The sequence below is a fragment of the Musa acuminata genome, chromosome BXJ1-8 (genome assembly GCF_036884655.1).
Source record: "Musa acuminata AAA Group cultivar baxijiao chromosome BXJ1-8, Cavendish_Baxijiao_AAA, whole genome shotgun sequence".
In the NCBI taxonomy this organism is placed as follows: Eukaryota; Viridiplantae; Streptophyta; class Magnoliopsida; order Zingiberales; family Musaceae; genus Musa; species Musa acuminata.
This window is the reverse complement of record NC_088334.1, coordinates 1905729-1924550: the sequence shown is the minus strand read 5'-3', so window position 1 is coordinate 1924550 and position 18822 is coordinate 1905729. Positions and strand designations below refer to the sequence as shown.

Below are 18822 nucleotides of genomic sequence, written 5' to 3'. Positions count from 1 at the left end.
ATAAGAAGTTCTACTTAAATCAATATGATTATGGGCCACAATGACCCCTTTTTTTTATATATAAAACAAAAATGTATCACGTTAACTCCAAAATATCTACTAAACTTTATGGGATTTGCTTATCCCATCTAATCAGTTTCTCTCACTTTTTCTAAAATATCATATTGTAATCAATAAATTCTGAAAGCATTCCTCCTCGACACGTTTTAAATTTTAAAAAATGATCGTTATTTTATTTCTTCTCACATTTAGAGCATAAAAATATTATTTTTATTTCTAATAATATACCCTAGAGATGAAAGAGAGGATATAGGATGAAATGGGTCCATCACGTTCAAGCGAGGGGGGCTTAAATGTTAAGCAAGACAAAGTGGCGGGTTGGTCGGGTGGGTGCACGACAACTAATGAGTCCAATGTAAACTAGGGTTTCCTCTTCACTTCGTCGTCCGTCCTCCAGTTTACTAATCCCACAAAAGGAAACCCTATATTCCCCATCCTCTACGTCTCCACTTTCCTCTTCCAACCATGTTCTGATAAAGCCATCTCTTCCATAAGAGAAGAGAAAGGGCAGGCCAAAACCTAAACCCACCCTTCTCCTCCTTGATCGCTCAGTCTCCCTCCTCCTTTTAACTACCCGCTTCCGAGGAAGCGCTCGTCGAGTTGCTTGTTTGGTTGTTGGCCATTATTGTTGTGGTTGTGTTTGATGGCGAACGCGTGCGAGGACGGAGCGCTTTGGCCGCCTTCGGAGTTCCTCCGCGGCGACTGCGTCCGCCAGGGAGGAGCCAACGCGGGCCTCGCAGGGTCTCGCTTTCCCTGTGAGTCCCGCGTAGGTTGTGATCCCGTTACAGAGAGCGACTACATGGCCAGGCTCTCCCATCAGATGGCTCGCTGCTTTCCCCAGGACGACGATGACGTAAAGAAGCCGTAACTTCTCATTAGCGACGAAGCCATGAGAGGCCTCGAGTCCGCTGACATGGGTGGTAGGGCATGGGGCGCTTGCTGCAGTCCGCGTTCTGCCTGCGGTCCGCGTCGACCAAGAGGAGCCCCGATAGCCCCTCGTTGGTCTCGTCGTCTCCGCTGGAGCAGCGGCACAAGGACGAGCCCTGCGACTTGCTCCGCGATCTCGGTCGCTGCCAGAGCCTTTACGACCACGGGATGCTTGGCCAGCCGAAGAGCGCCACCGGAGGATACTACGCCTCAGGCCCGGTTCTCACCCGTCATCGACTACAAGCAGCTTATGTGAGCGTCTGATTCTTCAGACCGCGTTCTCCACCTCCGATCTTTGACCTCTGGTGTTCTTTGCTAGTTCTATCACCTGAAGCGGCAGCAAATGATGAAACAGCAGCTCTGCGCGGCCTGGGAAAGGCAGAGCAAACCCGGGTGGCCACTGGACCTATCTTCCTCCGCGTGGCCGCCTTCGCTGCCGGCCTCTGGGATGCATGCCGTCTTCCTCAACAACTCCAGGGCCCGGAAGGAGTCCGCCGGCACCGGCGTCTTCCTGCCCCGGACTGCCGACAACATGCTCGAGCGACGGAAAAGGGCCGGTAAGCGTGCCACATAGTGCGGAATCTAGCAGATTCTCTTGTCGTCCAGACTAGTTTGTCTTGTTTCTCTTTGTTCTCGGTGGCTTCCCATGTCTTCCTCCATGGTATAGCCTGTTCGACCGTTCTGGTTCCTGATCGAGTGGTGCAAGCATTGAACCTGAGGCTGGATGAGTTCGCAGCGCAGCAACGCTTCCCCGGTGGCTTCGTTCTGAGTCGTGGTAAGTAGACGCGTTTGTTTCAGCTCCGCGGGTGCTGTCTTCCTGAGCCAAGGAAATGTGTTCGACAGAGGCTCTCATCGGTCGAAGTGGGGCGGTGCAGGCACAGTCACATCAGAGAAAGAAACATCACCTCACCGCCCAGCGGACTCGCGCAGCAGCAGCACATGAGATGGGGCTCCCCCAGGAGTGGACATACTGACATCACCTTCCTCGTATGTCGATGATGTGAAGGAGCTGTTGGAAAATACTTGTCTTAATGTAATCAGCATTAACTCCCTCGTTCTCTTTAGCGTGTCGTTTGTAGCCCATCACGCCAGAGGGCACGTCGCGATGTGACCTTTGCCTCAGCGCTGCTGATGCTGGGCGTGTGATGGGTTGCCATGAATGCGCTGTGTACGCACGGAGGAGGCGGGCGCATCGCACGGCATTGGTTCGGTGCGTGCCAGCGCAAATGTCGAGGCTATGAGGGCCTCTGCCCACCCATGTTGTCCGAGCCACTCGGTGCGGGAGCGTTGGACCAACAGCCACGGTCTTTTAGCATTACGATCGTGATTATGATATCACGTCGACTCCATCGCTGCCTTCACAAGTGTATTCGGACTGCAATGCTTTGATGATCGTATAAGTAGATACTTATTGGGTCAGATTGTATACGGATGAACTCATCAAAAAAATTAAAAAAATATTCTGAAGTGAAGAAAGATTAAGATCGATTATTATTATTAATTTTAATTTTAATATTTTGAATATTGAGCTTATCCGAATTAACGAGTGTAGTGTATTGGCCTGGGGAGATATCAAATTGCATCATTAGGATATAACGTGTCATGACATCTCACTCATGATATGCTAACAACATGTATGCATTAAGCAAAATTTCACTATTGGAAACCATAAAGCCTCACTCTAAAGCATGTTTTTTAGTACACTCGAAAGGCAAGATGTTCCACCGACAACCAGACATGCAGTATGGGCCGGCCTGGCGCCGAAGAAGCCACGCGCACCGATGCAGGCCATTCATGGCGTACGCATAGAGACTCCTCGTCGCATTGCATTGATGCAATTGCATTTGGCATTCCTTCCGGCTTCCTGTGCAGTCGTTACCGTTCGTATTCATCTTGATGCCGGTGCAGGAAAAGAATCATGTTGCTGGTTCACCCATGTCTACTTGTCCCACGGCCATTAGCCGCAGGGCCATGAGGTTTGGCCTCATCCACCACCGCCTGCGTGATAGCATATGATCGAGCAGTCCCTTTTCTGGACCTTTTGATGGCAATGCATGTTATGCTGCATCGTGGAATCAGCAGCTGCCATGATTCCTGTCACAAGGAGAGGGCATTGCATGTCTGCTGCGCCCAAAAGGCTTAACACACCATGTGTTGCAGAATCTGCTCCATCTCACCCTTTCTTCTCGTAGTAAATCCAGTGGGAGGAGGTTGTAGTCGCCCGGGACAAAGCTCAGCATTTGGTCCCGCCCTGCTTTGCTGGGGCGAGCCACGGCGGTCTCCTCTCTCTCCTGCACCAATCTAAAGCAAAAGAAGAGAGGCTCTTCGGTGTCTATCATGACACCATGCAGGCTTACACGATGGTCCCTCGCATTCATGTCCTTTTGGGAGGAAAGATTGCTCTGTTCCAGGCTGTGAGGTGGGAAGGGGATATGTTATTTCCGCTACTGGACGTGATGCCGATCGACTCGAAGGCCCTGCAACAAAGAGATTTCACAGCTCATCGCTGTTGCTTGCCTCCCAATTCTTCTCGATCATCACATAAATTAAGTAAATTGCCCACATCCGAGACTCCATGAGGGAGAAAGGAAGGGCCACAGCAAAAGCATGGAGGTAATAAAGCCACAGCATCCATGCAGTGCAGCTTCGTATTGAATGATGCATACATCGCACTACCGGATGTTTCCTGTGACTTGCCTTTATGAACCTCACGAGGAGTTTGCACGTACGTGTATCGGACACTAACCACTGTGCCTTCTTGGTCTTCATTACCTACTGCAGCACTCTGTAACAACGACGCTGCGGCACGGGATGGCTGGGAGACTTGGGAGGCAGCAGGAGGAATGAACGAGGTACGAATCAAACATATATATTAAGAGCATCAGCGGATGCGAGGAAGGCTTTGTCGCAAACATCGCTGGTAGATACAGTACTACAGGAGCGCATTGCAGAGACAAGTTTGGTGGGCTTGGACGTCAACAAGAATGACACCGAATCCATCCTGAGATCCACTTCCCAAGTTTACTGTTCCCTTGCTGCTGTTTCTTCTGCCGCCGCCTCCTTTATGCTGGGGTTCGTAGTGTAGCGGAAGCAAGAGCTTAGCTTTTCTGAGAGAGTGGCGCAAGAATGGGAGTTCGATGCTCCACATTGTCCCTGTGCTGGTGGCCGACCCACTTCAAGTCCTCTGTGCTCGAGCCGGATGATCTCGGTACCGTGTAGGAGTAGTACTGCTTTCCACTTTGGTTTATGTGATGGTCCTTGATTTGGTGTTGATGGAGTGCAGAGAACGGGGGAGGCGACGGCGACGGCATGTTCACGGAGTACAGCTTGGAGGAGCTGCGGGCCGCCACGGACGGCTTCTCGCCCGAACACATCGTCTCGGAGCACGGGCAGAAGGCCCCCAATGTCGTCTACAGGGGCCGCCTCTTCCCCGGCGACCGCGCCGTCGCCATCAAGCGCTTCAACAAGTTCGCTTGGCCCGACGCCCGCCAATTCCTCGTCGGTCACATCCGCCCCTCGCTTGCTCTTCTTCCTCTTCTCCCTCTCCCCCCCCACCCCCTTCTCTTTTGGCGATCTCTGATCTGGGGATGGTTGTGGTGGCGCAGGAGGAGGCGAGGGCGGTGGGGCAGCTCCGAAGCGAGCGGCTGGCCAATCTCATCGGTTGCTGCTGCGAGGGCGACGAGCGGCTGCTGGTGGCGGAGTTCATGCCCCATGAGACCCTGGCCAAGCACCTCTTCCACTGTATGTGAACAAGCAAAACCCTCACTTTGGCTAATTTATGGAATCATTTGGGGAAGAAAAACATATGATCTTACTACTTCTCACTTCAACCATCATTTATCCAACCAAATACATTTTTCTTGATCACAGTAAACCCTATCTTTTCCCCTTCTCTTTCCAAGACCAATGTCTGTCTCTCCCAGTCATCTATTCCATCACGGATGATGCATTGGACGGAACCAATTTGGTAGATTCTAGGGTTCTGATCATGAATGGATGAGTAGTACATATTGTTCTTGAATCCCATTTCTAGCTGAAGTGCCTATGATGTTTTCTGGATCGACCATCTTGAATGGTGGTAATTGTTATGCTTCATTTTCATGTTTCTCTTGATCTATATCTTTTAGAATTGATGATTATGAGAGAGGAACTTCTTGCCAATTGTATATTGCTATGAATTACCATATGATGGCCAAGTTCCATAACTCAATATGGCAGGGGATACACAGCCTTTGAGTTGGACGATGAGGATAAGGGTGGCATTGTACCTTGCACAGGCATTAGAATACTGCAGCAGCAGAGGGCGTGCACTGTATCATGATCTCAACGCATATAGAGTTCTCTTCGATCAGGTGATATTATTTCTTTCTGCCAGCTTCGTTAGGTGCTCACATTGCAATCACTCGCTAAACATCGACATATGACAGGATGGTAATCCTAGGCTGTCCTGTTTCGGACTCATGAAGAATAGTAGAGATGGGAAGAGCTACAGCACAAACTTGGCCTTCACACCTCCAGAGTACCTCAGGACAGGTATACGATTCTAAAAGAGAGCTTTGAATTTGGATGCTCCTGATTTGGCTTCCTGATAACTTGGACTTGCTTGAATCCGGTTGTGCATGCTGTGGCTGCAGAATACCCTTTTTTTCTCAGATTTGTAATAGCATAATTCCATAGAGATCTTGTGTCTTTGTAGAAGATGATTTCCAAATGCATCACCGCAAAACATTGGCAAATAAATTTTGTTGGCATGTCCATCCTATGAATTACATATGCAAGTCGATTAAATCCTTGGTATATTGTCGATAGTTGACAGATTTTTTTAAGATTAGATGCAGAATGCTCTACTTATTTTGTTGGTCCACCTCAGATCTTTCGATAAAATACTAGATTCTACCTGAATCTTATTTCACCTATCTTCCCCTTTTAAAATTTATCTCTTGAACATTATATGCCACTTAATTAACAGTGTAAGGAAGGCTTTCATTTTCTTCTTTGATTGTGACAAGTACTACAATTTTCTTCTTTGATTGCTTTGGCAGGGAGAGTGATACCAGAGAGTGTAGTGTACAGCTTCGGAACACTTCTGCTCGACCTTCTTAGCGGAAAGCATATTCCTCCAAGTCATGTAGGTTCTTTCCTTCCCATGCTTCTCATAATTCAAACTACATACAATATCCATATACTCCTTATATGCTTTCATAAAGAAAACATCTTTTTTTTTTATATATAATCGAGATTCTAGCTTTTGTTTTTTTGGTCGATTTAACTCCGTAGAATCTGTTGCTAAATCTTGATGGTTTTCTTAATAGCAATCGAGGTATCATTGCATTTCCTTGTATTTTATCTTGCTTTCTTCTATATGGGGATTTAACTATGCAATTGCACTACTGCTTTTCCTTCTTTCAATAATTTTAGATTTGAAATTATGTTCCCAGGCACTTGACCTGATCCGAAGTAAGAACTTCCGGACACTGATGGACTCTTGTTTGGAGGGGCATTTCTCAAATGCTGATGGGACTGAGTTGGTTCGATTAGCTTCTCGTTGTTTGCAATATGAACCTCGCGAGAGGCCAAATGTAAAATCACTAGTTACTTCTTTGGGATCGCTTGAAAAGGATGCAGAGGTAAGGCATTCGATACACATTCTTTCTTGAACTGAGGTCTCATTGCTGAAAAGCTGATTGTGAAAAAGGCAATTTCTTTAATTGATTAGAGAGGTTTCTAAAGTTTACTTCCAACATTCCTGATCCAAATATAAGAAACTCAATGTCACAGGTGCCTTCATACACACTGATGGGCATTCTGAATGGTCCTGTGACTTCGAAGCAAATGATTAAACTATCACCACTTGGCGAAGCTTGTGCAAGATTGGACTTGGTAGCTATATATGAAATACTAGAGAAGGTTGGATACAAGGACGAGGAGGGCTTAGCGAATGACGTAAGCAAACAATTATCGTTTGCCTTTCTTCTTTTCAAAGATCTTTTTTTCTGTTAACATAGAACCTATTGTTGGTCTTTCAGTTAAAGCTGTCCATTGTTCTGCATGCATGTCATGAATCTTAATGATAAATTATCCATGTTTTTTTCATTGCATCGTTAAAGTTGGGTTAAAAATTATGTTCTTGCATGTCAGATATCTGCTTGTTGTTCAAAGTCGTACAAAGAAATCATTATAATTGCTCAACTGAGCACTTTTTTTTTTTTTTTCTCGCGAAACCAAGTGTAAGTCATATGAAAGTTCTACTAACTGGTTGTGATTTCCCCATCATAATCATGATGATAGTTTCTTTACAAAGTTGTGTGGTTTTTTTTATCTGTTTAACGTGAAATGGCACTACCTTTTTCCAGTTTGCCATTTAACTGATCATTTGCCAGTTGTTTCTCTGATAATTATTTTCTGATACATGTGACTACTTCTCCTTCTGCAGCTGTCTTTCCAAGCCTGGACCAGCCAAATCCAGGAGACTTTGAACTTTAAGAAGCATGGGGACAATGCTTTTCTAGCTAAAGATTTTGAAACCGCAATCGATTGTTACACACAGGTAGCAGTCAACGAGTTTAACTATTACACTATTTTGCGGAAGGATTCTTCTATGGTTTATATTTCTTCTTTCAGTTAGATATTACAAATTTCAACGTTGTTTCGGGATTTTGTAGTTCATTGACGGCGGAACAATGACTTCTCCGACCGTGTTGGCACGTCGATGCGTATCGTACCTCATGAACAATATGCTGCAAGAAGCTCTGGGAGATGCTATGCAAGCACAGGAAGCATCACCAGAGTGGCCTACCGCTTACTATCTTCAAGCTGCTGTCCTTCTCAGCCTTGGAATGGACAGCGATGCCGAAGAAACGATCAAACATGGTGCCAAGCTTGAAGCCAAGCGGAAAACCAGAACCTGATATATAAATTATCATGTGATTTATTGTCATATCTTTTTTCTCAATTTTTTTTTTACAATTAGGTATGTTTGTCTACTTTTTCTCGCTTGTCGGGATGTGAAAGCTGATTTTCTTTGTATTATGTTCGGAAAATCGAGTTGTATTTAAGAAATAGAGTTGCTGCCATTGATGTGTTTGTTCAAGAGAAAAGAGCTAAATATCGATAATTAGCAGGTAATTAACTATTATAATATGCCACAAGAGTAAACAATATAGATTTATTATAGTACACTTAATTAAAAAAATATATAATATTCAGTTGATGTTCATATGGTCCAATTGATTGTGCTTCCACACATAAGTAATTATCATGAATGAATATTTTCCTATCAGCTACAAGAGATTGAGTTGTAGTTAGTTAAAATTATTAAGTAATTATCATCACCCCTATATTATCATAGAGACAAAGAAAGAAAACGACCACAGCTATCAGTATGTGGAAGAACACAAGTCAACGCTAGCAATATGTTCGCGGAAGAGCACAAGTCAACGCTAGCAATACGTATGTGGAAGAACACAAGTCAACGCTAGTCCATATTTTATTCACAAAATATCATAGTCCATTCTCGAAACAAAACGCATGACAACCTGCGATCGCACGACACGATAGTTAAAGTCGCGATTGGAGGGACACACACTCACGACCCCTTATTCACGCTAACACACAGCAAACATTCAACCGGAGATCTCGATGGACTTGACATTGGGCTTCTTGACCCCCTCCTTGGGCACGGTGACGGTGAGCACGCCGTCCTCCATGGCCGCCTTCACCTGCTCCACCTTGGCGTTCTCGGGGAGCCGGAACCTCCGGAGGAACCTGCCGCTGCTCCGCTCGACGCGGTGCCAGGTGTCGGTCTTCTCCTCGTGCTCGCGGCTCCGCTCGCCGCTGATCTGGAGGACGCGGCCGTCCTCCACCTCCACCTTGACCTCCTCTTTCCTCAGCCCCGGAAGGTCGGCCTTGAACACGTGCGCCTCCGGAGTCTCCTTCCAGTCGATGCGAGTGTCAGCGGCGAAAGCCGAGGCTGCGCCGGCGTAGGAGGAGGTGGGGAAGGGGATCCGGGGGAACGAGAGGTTGGAATCGAAGGGGAAGCCTTCGAAGGGGTCCCAGAGGTCGAGGGAAAAGGGATCGAAGATGTTGCTCCGCCGAGGGCCGAATCCGAAGGGGGTGAGCGACATCCTTGGTCCGATCGATCGCAAGAAGAAGGCCGGTGAATGGGGACAGGGACTACCGATGGCGGAATTCTGAAGCTTCTGGGTGGGATTGAAAGGGGCGGCGGACGCAGGGTTAAATGTGAGCATGAGAATGGCTTCTGGAGAATTCCTCGGCCTTCTGGTGAGTTGGCCCATTCGTCGGAGCGACACTGGACGAGGAACCCTCGACAGGAATCCAGATTGTTCCTCTTGCGCACCGCTTGATGGGCTGGGCCGTTATATTGACCCAAATCAGGCCCACATCAAATGGACGTCACAATTGGTGAGATTTAAACTCTCTCTTTGAGTAGAACAAATTAAATGACATTTTTAGTGCTTCATTTGTTCCTCGGATTTAAACTCCTCTTTCTTTTATTATGATTTCCTTTATATTTACTGTACTAATATTAGCATCCATTTATCTTTCTACTATGTTCCATTCCATCTTCGTTCGAGTCCCTCTTCCATCTTTCTATCAGTTCCCTTATACTTCTCTTCTGAGACTTTTGCTGACTCTAACATGTGTCTGTTCTCAGAGCCAGGAGAGAATATCTTCGTATTAATCAAATGCTGACATATTAATATCTACTTGCTTGCGGAAGGAGCTCAATATCTTCCAAAATGGTACGATGAATAATTTAGGTGGGACCATCTCAATATAGGTATGTTAGCTTGAACTACAATATGCATTCTACTTGAAACGAGACATACATAAATAGGAAAGCTATTACACCTTAGAAAAATATTCTTACTTATCTCATTTATATTTAAAGTTTAACTAAATAATAGAAAGGATATTGTCAATTCAACATTATTCGACATGGCGTTCAAACTGAAAAAAGAAAACAAAAGCTATCCCTCTATTTTTTTTTTTAATCTCGATCTTTATGTAGGTGACACATAAGACAATCTCTCGGGAGCTTGGCGTTTCTACTTTGGAGGTATCTTGAACAATCTTCTCAAGAGCTCAATATTTTCATCTCGAATATATTTCAAATAATCCTACACACATAGGTTTGAATCATGTCGAGCTGACCCGACCGTCAATGATAGATTTTCTGACTCGACCCCTTCAAAGCTCAAGCCAAAAGTAGAGTGAAATAAAAAAGAGTTTCATGGAATCCAAGCGAGTTCCTTGGCGTCGCCTAGGTGGTGGGCTTTATACCTGCACATGGGGGTCGATCGTACTTGATTCGTTAATGGTCGTCGATCCCTTAAGCGGCCAACCCATATCTTCTATGTGGACGTCGGTCGACTTGTATGAAACGACGCCGAGCAACGCCATCCTGAGCTTTCTAGGGTGGTTTCGTACCCGACGATACCATCTTGAGTTTTTCGGGGCAGCTTCATACCCGACAACGTCGATAATTTTTCGAGACGATTTCATACCCGATAGCGTACCTTGCATTGTCCCCGCACGGGAGGATGGCTGAGTTCGAGGCGTTGTGTCGACGTGGTCTATCACATCGACTTTTAAGTTCCACGTCGGTGCTGTTGTGGCTGTGGACTACTGCCAAAGGGCGTATTACCAAAATGTGCTCTATCATGTATGATTAGCAATTTTCATCTCAACAAGGACTCCACACACATGAATTGCTGTCGCAATTGGGGTATAGATCATGATACTTTTGCACCTCGGCAAAAATCGAGCTTTTTTATCTATCGTGTTCATCCCCTCAACATATGAATAAACCACTATGCTAGTTTAGTAGATGGTGACAAAAGAAATTAATTCTCTCATTGTAGGTTCACTCTGTCATCACAATCAACTAAATAGAAATAATATACTTTATATCATAGCAGGAGACATCCTCTAGCAGATGATATTCTTTAATAGCATACTATTACTCATTCTTTGTATAGCAAATTATAGTAAGAAAGGGGACTAAGACTCTCATCTACTGGACCGGACATGAAAGAAAAAAATATATTTGGAGCTATTTCTAATCCTTTCTTTTTTTTTTCTTCTTTGTTCTTTGTTCTTACTTAATAGAGTTCGGAAAGTTCTATCCTATGTAATCAAACGATTTCTGACTAGAAAATTTTGATGTTTGGCTGTTCTAGCCCATGTAATATGTATTCTAATCCAAATGAGCTACAGGTAGATCACCTCGGTTAAAACCAAGTTCAATCTCCATATGTAGATAATTAAATAATAATAATATTTTAGTAATAGTGATAAAGTCATTTAGTCTCATGTTGGTTGAAGAGTATGAGAATCAATGACTCTTAGGTCTCCCTTATCCATATGGGTGTCTTTTGAAACTCACATGCTCCAAAGAGGATAAAATCATACATATTGATTTTAGGAGAATCATTTAGTCTATTAATTTAATTAAAGGGCATTGTGATCAACTAAGACTCTCAACACAAAAGAGAAACACTTGGAGCTATTTCTACCTCTTTTAATTTGTATACATTTCACCAATTTAACTAGAATCTAAGGGATTTATCGTGATTAAGTCATGATGAAAAGAAGAAATAGAAAGAATTATGTAGATGCGGAACACTTTCTCTATTTTTTAGCAGCAAACTATAATTCTTCATCATGACAATAAAAGAAATAAAAATGATTCTTTAGTCGTAGATTTACTTCACTAAAGTGAAATAATATGCTTTATATTATAGAAGATACAGATAATATCATTTAATAGCAAACTATTATTCTTCTCGCTTTATGAAGATTTGTGTCTATATAAGTGAGAGAAGACGGAAAGAAAAAGACTTGTTTCAGTCACATGTGATTTGACTTATTGGGATGAGCTACTCGATGTTGTCGTCGACGGAGACGTCTCATAGTGCAGATTCCATAACTCTTGCCGGAGGAGAACAATAAGTGGATGGGTTCCTCCTCACTGTTGCCTACTGAGAAGTGTAGGAAGTTCGATCACAAACGAACCAGCTTTTAATTATTATTATTATTATTATTATGTTTGAACAAGCATTATTTATCTATAAGGTTGATTGAATATAGCATGCCATGAAAATTTTAAATAAATAAAAAAAACCTTCTTTAGTTGTGCAAAAAATAATAATTTTTAATCTGTATAGATTTATTTTGAATTAATATTAAGAATATACTAATATCAGATCTTTCTGTTTCATTTCAAATGAGATGTGTGATACGAGGAATTAATTCTTATATTAAAATAAAATTATAAACTTTATTTTTAAATTTTTATTTAATCAAGAAATATATATTTTTATCGAACTATATTAGAAGTACATGTAGATCTATCCATCCATAAAATATAGAATACTTGTTGTGATATCGTTTAGGTATTGGATAATTCAATTCCAATAATTTTCTATCTGACTTGAGCCGATCGATCGAAAATTATCCTAATTTTTATTCAGGACTCACATTGGAGAAGAGAAAAAAAGACATAAGATGAGAACGTGCTCTTTATTATTCATGTTGGGATGGATGCTAAAAGTTTGACATCTATTTTGATACACGTCTCATGTATGTAAAGGATATTATGTGACGGTTGGAATGTTTGTGAGTTCCGTATCTTACTAATTTCAATGTTGTTAATGAACAAATGGACGATGAGTCAGCACGGCTTGGTTCACGAGTCGATGTCGGAAGTCTTTTGTTTGCTGAGCTAAATGCTGAGGTCGATCGGGCCTCGTGACGGGGTGCTAATCAGCGTTCTTTGGTGTGCTGATCCGGGCGCTGTGTATGCCAAGCCGCGTCTCTCCTTCTCCGGGGTGGTTGACCGCTCGTCTTTGTAAGGTGACTGAGTTTTTTCTATGAAAATGACCCTCGTCGGGATCACCCAACGAGGCCCCTTCGACGAGCAAGTCAGTCGAGTGATCGATTCATTTTTTTCCTCCTCTTCTGGCCAGATGCTGGTCATGGGTCTTTATATTACTGTACGTGGGTCGATCGTATGCAGGTTGGCATGGTGGGCGTGCCGAGCAGTGCCTTAGTATGGATTCTGACTTGGGGTGTCTTGGGGACAGCGCTGTCTCGGGGCTCCCGAGATCGAGCAATGCCTTAGTACAGATTCTTACTTAGCGTGTCTTGGGGGCGACGCTGTCTCGGGGCTTCTGAGGCCGAACAATGCCTTAGTACGTATTCTGACCTGATGTGACTTGGTAGGTAAAATATGTCGTATCAAATATATATATTTTTTCAGACAAAAAAAGAAAGGAAGAATATTATTGATGATGTCATAAATAGCTTTACTATATATTCTTCTCGTTTGTTTATAAAGGAATGGGGGGAAAAGGGTGAGCGGCCACAGACTCCACCAACAGCCTATCACAGCCCCCCGACGTGTCTTCTCTTCTTTACTTCGCATTTAGATCTCACCACCATTGGCAACGGAATATATCGTCGGAGGAGGAGACGAAGGAGCCAATCGGCTTATAGATCCACTGCTTCCTCTTTCTCTTCTCTTCTTTCTTTCTTTCCTCGGTCCGTATACCCATCCCAACCGAGGGCCTCCGAGTTCAGCCAACGAGAAGAAAGGTCACGTCTTTGCGTCTCCTTCTTCTTCTTTGTGTGTCTTGTGGGTACTCGTGATCTTTCGAGCTGCTTCAATTTTTCTCTTGTTTTGCTCCTTTGGATTCTCTGTGTTGGCCTCCTCTTGCTCAGTTTCTTACTCGATTGACCTGCGGAACAACGTTCCAAGGGCCTTGGAAAACCTCACCTCGAATTCTCTTGAACCCTCTGTCCATCTATTTGCGGTTTGTTTTCTTCAATTTCAAGTTGTCAAGACCTTTTCTTTTTCCTCTTATTCAAATAGTTTGGGCTTCTTGGTGTGTGGTCTCGACTCCGTTTCTCTTGAATTTGCCTCCGGTTGCTTCTTTCTGCAGTGGAATCTAAGCTCGAGTTTCAATCTTGAGCTCGGGGGAAAGGAGGGCAACATCTGCGACATGACGACAAGGTCGTGGATGGAAGTCCTTCCTCCGGCGACGGTGCCGTGTTACCCCAGCTCAAGTTGGTTCATTGGCGAGAAAATGAGTGGGGGCGGCATCGGAGCCGGAAACTGGACCCCGGAAGAGAATAAGCGATTCGAGTATGCCCTGGCGAAGTTCGACAAGGACACCCCTGACCGCTGGGAACAGGTGGCGGCGTCTATCCCCGGTAAGACCGCGTGGGACGTGGAGAGCCACTACCGGGATTTGTTGGACGATGTGAGCGATATAGAAGCCGGGCGGATCCCATGTCCTGGCTACGACTCTTCGTCTTTTACACTGGACTGGGAGACCAATTACGGCTTCGAAGCGTCCACGCAACCTTACTGCATTGGTGGGAAGAGGTCAGCAGCGCGAGCATCGGATCAAGAGAGGAAGAAAGGAGTTCCCTGGACCGAAGATGAGCACAAGTAAGTCGCTCATAATCTATTCGATCTAATGCTCATATTGCCAACTTTGTCTTATGATGCCTGATTTATCCTGCTATATAGTTTTGATACTGGTGGTGCTCCTACTGTACCTTAGCCTGTTCTTTGAGATTGTAGAAGGTGTCAGGTAACGATGGGAGTTTGTGTTGCTTTTGCAGGCGCTTTCTGTTTGGTCTCAAGAAATATGGAAAAGGGGATTGGAGAAATATATCTCGGAATTTTGTGATCACTAGAACCCCTACCCAAGTCGCTAGTCATGCACAAAAGTACTTCATCAGACTTAATTCAGGTGGCAAAGATAAGAGGAGGTCCAGCATACATGACATTACTACTGCCAATTTGCCTGATAATAGGCCTCCTTCTCCATCTCAGTCATCTGATCCTGCCACTCAGACAAGCTTGGCTTCTACACCGATACCGTCGGCCCCATTCTCATCGATCCTTGATTCGAGTCATCCCAATGAAGCAACTACAATTTTAACTTCTTCGGTGCAGGGGAGTACAATTCGTGCAACCAAATTATGGAGCGACACCTTATGGTCTGCAACTAGAAGATCATGCACCTCGGAGTGGCACACTCGATGCTATCGTGGTTCAGGACCATGATTTGCTATTTGAGATGCGATCGATCGAGTCATCGTCGCTGCCATGGATGATTAGTTATAGTCCAACTATCCGCTAAACAAATCATCTATGGATGTTTGTTGAGAAGAAAGGATGTGATAAACAATCCTACAGAGAATCACAAGATTCAGAGAAAAATCTGAAATGCATCCAGGCTCGGAGAAGGTGAATGAGGGTTGGTGATCCTACTGTCCGAAGAGAGTTCAAGGATACAAAATTGGAGCTCATTCCTTGTTTTCTTTCTATAGTATGTATCATGGTTATTATACACTACAGAAATAATACTTGTACCTGCATCAAGGCAGTATCCTCACTCTTACTGTTTGTGATGTGCTTTAATTTTATAAGCTCTGCGCAGCAAGAAGCAAACGTGAATCCTGTCTTCCTATTCCCTGCTTAAATTTCAAATTTGACCATCAAAAAATCGAATCGAAGATCTGCACTACACCTTCAGGTTGATTGGCCATCGCATGTTCTGAACTGTCTCACACTGAAGCTCTTACCAGGGAATGACTGAATGCATGTTTTCTTTGTAGCTGGAGGTTTCCTGGTCACTCTGTGTGCTTCCTTTTATCAAATCAGACATGAGCTTGTATGAGAACTGATTCTGTTGGTTCAGTCTGTGTATCATGCAAAACCAATGCCAAAGATTCAACCATTCATCTCTCAATAGAGTGTGGCTGAGTCACACTGCACTTCTTTTAACATTGCAACTTTGCTGATGGCCATGAATGGTGATACTGATTCTGTAGCCATTTTCTTTAACTTATTGAAAGTCCCCTATTGCTTTGTTTGTCTCATCTTTACCACTTGACTAAGGTTGGGGCTAAGTCTGGACTCCACTAGCTTGGCATCTCATGCTTCCCATCCATATCCTCTTCTTTTCTTGAGGTTCTATTCCTTTTCCTTTTGAACGTTTCCTGGCGTATATAGTCTTAACTGTGGATCCCTGAGTACTGCAGGTTGGTAAGTGGGTGCTGATTAGCAGATGCAGCCAAAGTTGTCTTTGTCATCACATGCTAATTTTTCTGGGAAGCTTGAGATAATCTGAGGAACTCTCCTCAATTTGAAGTTGATATTTCCAGCATCAACCTAAACACCCAATGCATGCACATCAGAAAGTTCTCAGCATTTCTGAATACTTATGCTTCTACTAGAATTCAAGTTCTATTTTCATGATACCAGTTTGCACTCTCAATTTCTTCTTCCCAAATGAGAAGTCACTGAGAGTTACTGGTCAGCTGGTGCTTGAGAAGCTACATGACTGTTCCACACAAAAAAAGTATCCGAGGTACCTACCCCGAGCAACAGGGATTCAGGATGCATATTTTTGAAGCTATCGATGAGTATCTCTGCCACAGGCTTGACATTGTTCTCATGGAACAAGCACAACCCAGCAGCACTACTATGTGGTCTGGAATCCTCCATTGGACATGTTCCACTTCTTTATGGAGGTGGAGTTCATCTGAAGATTCCAAGATAACCTAACTCGACATGTAAAAGAAGCATGTAGAACAGGGATGGTTGGCCCACAGAACAGGGATTTCTCTGACCAGAAATCCAACATTACACCACCCAGTCTACTATCAATCAGTAGATCCGAGTCATGTACCTGTTGTAGCTGCCACTGCTGCTGTGGCTGAAAGCCTGCAACCATGGGCGACGAAGTTGTTGTCTGCGCGCAAGTCACCTGCAGCGGCTCAGACGATTCAAGGCATTGGCACTCCACTTTGTATCGACAGGATGCTGCCGACCTTTGCCTGCAACTTGTATTTTAGTGTTTGATGTGCGTGCCCGTAGGTTGATTGTGACCGCCATGCATGCATGAGCTTTATGCTTGTGTACATCTTGTCCTTTCCGTATCTATAAAGGAATTTTCCATTGGTAATCTATTTTATAACCTTTAATATTCCTAACTTAATTTATCATTTAATTCTAATAAAAATCCTTGGATACTTTTTTTTTTCTTTCTTTCTTTTCCTTTTTTTCTCTTTGAATATGTTTGGCAATGTCAACAACTAAGATTCTAAAAATAATTAAAGGATATATTGTTAAGGTTTTTTTGTCTGCGTAAATAATAGTAATCGAGGGATTATAAAAAAATAATGATATGATCGATAATTGAGATATTATATTTAATAAATTATATGAAGTAAATTATTGCCAATAGCAATCTCTATTATAAATAAAAAAAATATTATTGATATTATAAATAAGGTTATAAATAAATGGGGGACGATAGAGTGGCCACAGCAGAAGCCACCGAGGACCCATCACAGCCCACCTTAGTTGGTTTCTTACGTTGCCTTCACATCTCACGACAGTGGAAACGCACTATATCAGATAGAGGAAGAGAGCTCCAAGTACAGTCATCCAGACCGAAGGTGTCATCAGTCTTGCTTCTTTCTCCGCTAGAATCTAGCTCGAGTTTCGATCTTTAGCTCGGGGGAGAGAGAGATGGGCAACATCTGCGGGATGATGGCGAGTTGGTTCCTGGGCGAGAAAGGGGGCGCGGACGGCATCGGAACCGGGAACTGGACCCAAGAAGAGAACAAGCTATTCGAGCATGCCGTGGCGAAAAGGAGGTTCGACAAGGACACCCCTGACCGCTGGGAAAAGGTGGCGGCGTATATCCCCGGGAAGGCCGTGAGGGACGTCGTGAGCCATTACCGGGACTCGTTGGACTACGTGAGCGAGATGGAAGCCGGTTGGGTCCCGTGTCCTGGCCACGACTCTTCTTTGTCGATGCAGCCTCCATGCGTCGGCGGGAAAAGAGCAGCATCGGATCAAGAGAGGAAGAAAAGAGTTCCCTGGACCGACGAGGAGCACTGGTAAGGGCACTCGTAATGTGTTTGAGTTAATGCTGCTCATATTGCTGGTGCTTGAAGTGTATCTGAGTTTGTTCGTTGGGATGGTGGAAGGTATCGGGTAACAATGGAAGTCTGTGTTGCCTTTGCAGGCGATTTCTGCTTGGTCTCAAAAAATATGGGAAGGGGGATTGGAGAAATATTTCTCGGAATTTGGTGACCAGCAGAACCCCTACTCAGGTGGCTTCTCATGCCCAAAAGTACTTCAGCAGACTGGAAGATAAGAGGAGCTCCGGCATACATGACAGTAGTACTGCCAAATTGCTGGATAACAGGCCTCCTTCTCCATCATAGTCATCTAGCTAAGTTCATCGGCGCAGGGGAGGCAATTCGTGCAACCAAATGATGGAGTGACACCTTATGGTATGATGCTGGAAGATCATGCACGTCAGAGTGGCACTTCTCCAAAATATTTGAGATGCAATAGAGTCATCATTCCCACCATGGATGAGATACTATTTCTCATTGGCCTCTAAATAACTCACCTTGTGCTATCTATATCATGGCATTGTACGTGCTGGAAGATCATGCACGTCAGCCTTGCTGTGTCTGATGTGCTTTAAATTTATAAGATGCACACAGCACAGATGAGTCCTTTCTTCAGTTGCACTGCTTAAATTTCAAGTTAATGACAATCAAAATATCGCAAAGGTCATTTAAACATATGGAGATCCAAACTATATACGAGGGTTCTTAATTTCAATATATATCATCCGGTACGAGTGTTACATATCGATCTGAGAGGATATCGGTATATGGATCGTCCTCTACAATCATTGATTCGTATCGATTGATATAAAATCTATACTAAGTGGTAATGAGCAAAATCTAATCGTTACCGAGGTATAC

The 18822-nt window shown here is 44.0% G+C and overlaps 4 protein-coding genes and 1 pseudogene across 6 annotated transcripts; 4 read left to right on the top strand and 1 right to left on the bottom strand.

Moving 5' to 3' along the window:
* Positions 1–92: 92 nt before the first annotated feature.
* LOC135680572 (uncharacterized) lies at positions 93–2050 on the top strand. The gene is made up of 4 exons (XM_065194587.1): positions 93–1239; positions 1307–1544; positions 1655–1762; positions 1831–2050. Exons 1-4 carry the CDS (start codon positions 988–990, stop codon positions 1959–1961), a joined length of 729 nt encoding a protein of 242 aa, XP_065050659.1. The 5' UTR covers positions 93–987; the 3' UTR covers positions 1962–2050.
* Positions 2051–3224: 1174 nt separating this feature from the next.
* On the top strand, positions 3225–8101 carry LOC103994032 (serine/threonine-protein kinase BSK5). 2 transcript variants are annotated; one of them, XM_009414294.3, is made up of 11 exons: positions 3225–3600; positions 3769–4195; positions 4271–4485; positions 4593–4728; positions 5206–5339; positions 5415–5520; positions 6030–6115; positions 6426–6614; positions 6766–6930; positions 7421–7534; positions 7650–8101. In XM_009414294.3, the coding sequence occupies exons 2-11, from the start codon at positions 4114–4116 to the stop codon at positions 7893–7895; spliced, it is 1473 nt and encodes a 490-aa protein (XP_009412569.1). In that variant the 5' UTR covers positions 3225–3600; positions 3769–4113; the 3' UTR covers positions 7896–8101. The 2 variants fall into 2 exon arrangements, with proteins under 2 accessions (XP_009412569.1, XP_018685386.1); XM_018829841.2 differs by having other exon boundaries at positions 3225–4195; positions 7650–8046.
* A 340-nt stretch (positions 8102–8441) lies between these two features.
* On the bottom strand, positions 8442–9296 carry LOC135584849 (17.3 kDa class I heat shock protein-like). Its single transcript, XM_065194586.1, has one exon. The coding sequence runs from the start codon at positions 9279–9281 to the stop codon at positions 8610–8612; it is 672 nt and encodes a 223-aa protein (XP_065050658.1). The 5' UTR covers positions 9282–9296; the 3' UTR covers positions 8442–8609.
* Positions 9297–12508: 3212 nt separating this feature from the next.
* On the top strand, positions 12509–15419 carry LOC135680571 (transcription factor DIVARICATA-like; annotated as a pseudogene).
* A 1954-nt stretch (positions 15420–17373) lies between these two features.
* LOC135588902 (transcription factor DIVARICATA-like) lies at positions 17374–18576 on the top strand. 2 transcript variants are annotated; one of them, XM_065081242.1, is made up of 2 exons: positions 17374–17937; positions 18066–18576. In XM_065081242.1, the coding sequence occupies exons 1-2, from the start codon at positions 17564–17566 to the stop codon at positions 18265–18267; spliced, it is 576 nt and encodes a 191-aa protein (XP_064937314.1). In that variant the 5' UTR covers positions 17374–17563; the 3' UTR covers positions 18268–18576. The 2 variants fall into 2 exon arrangements, with proteins under 2 accessions (XP_064937314.1, XP_064937315.1); XM_065081243.1 differs by having other exon boundaries at positions 18028–18145.
* Positions 18577–18822: the final 246 nt, after the last annotated feature.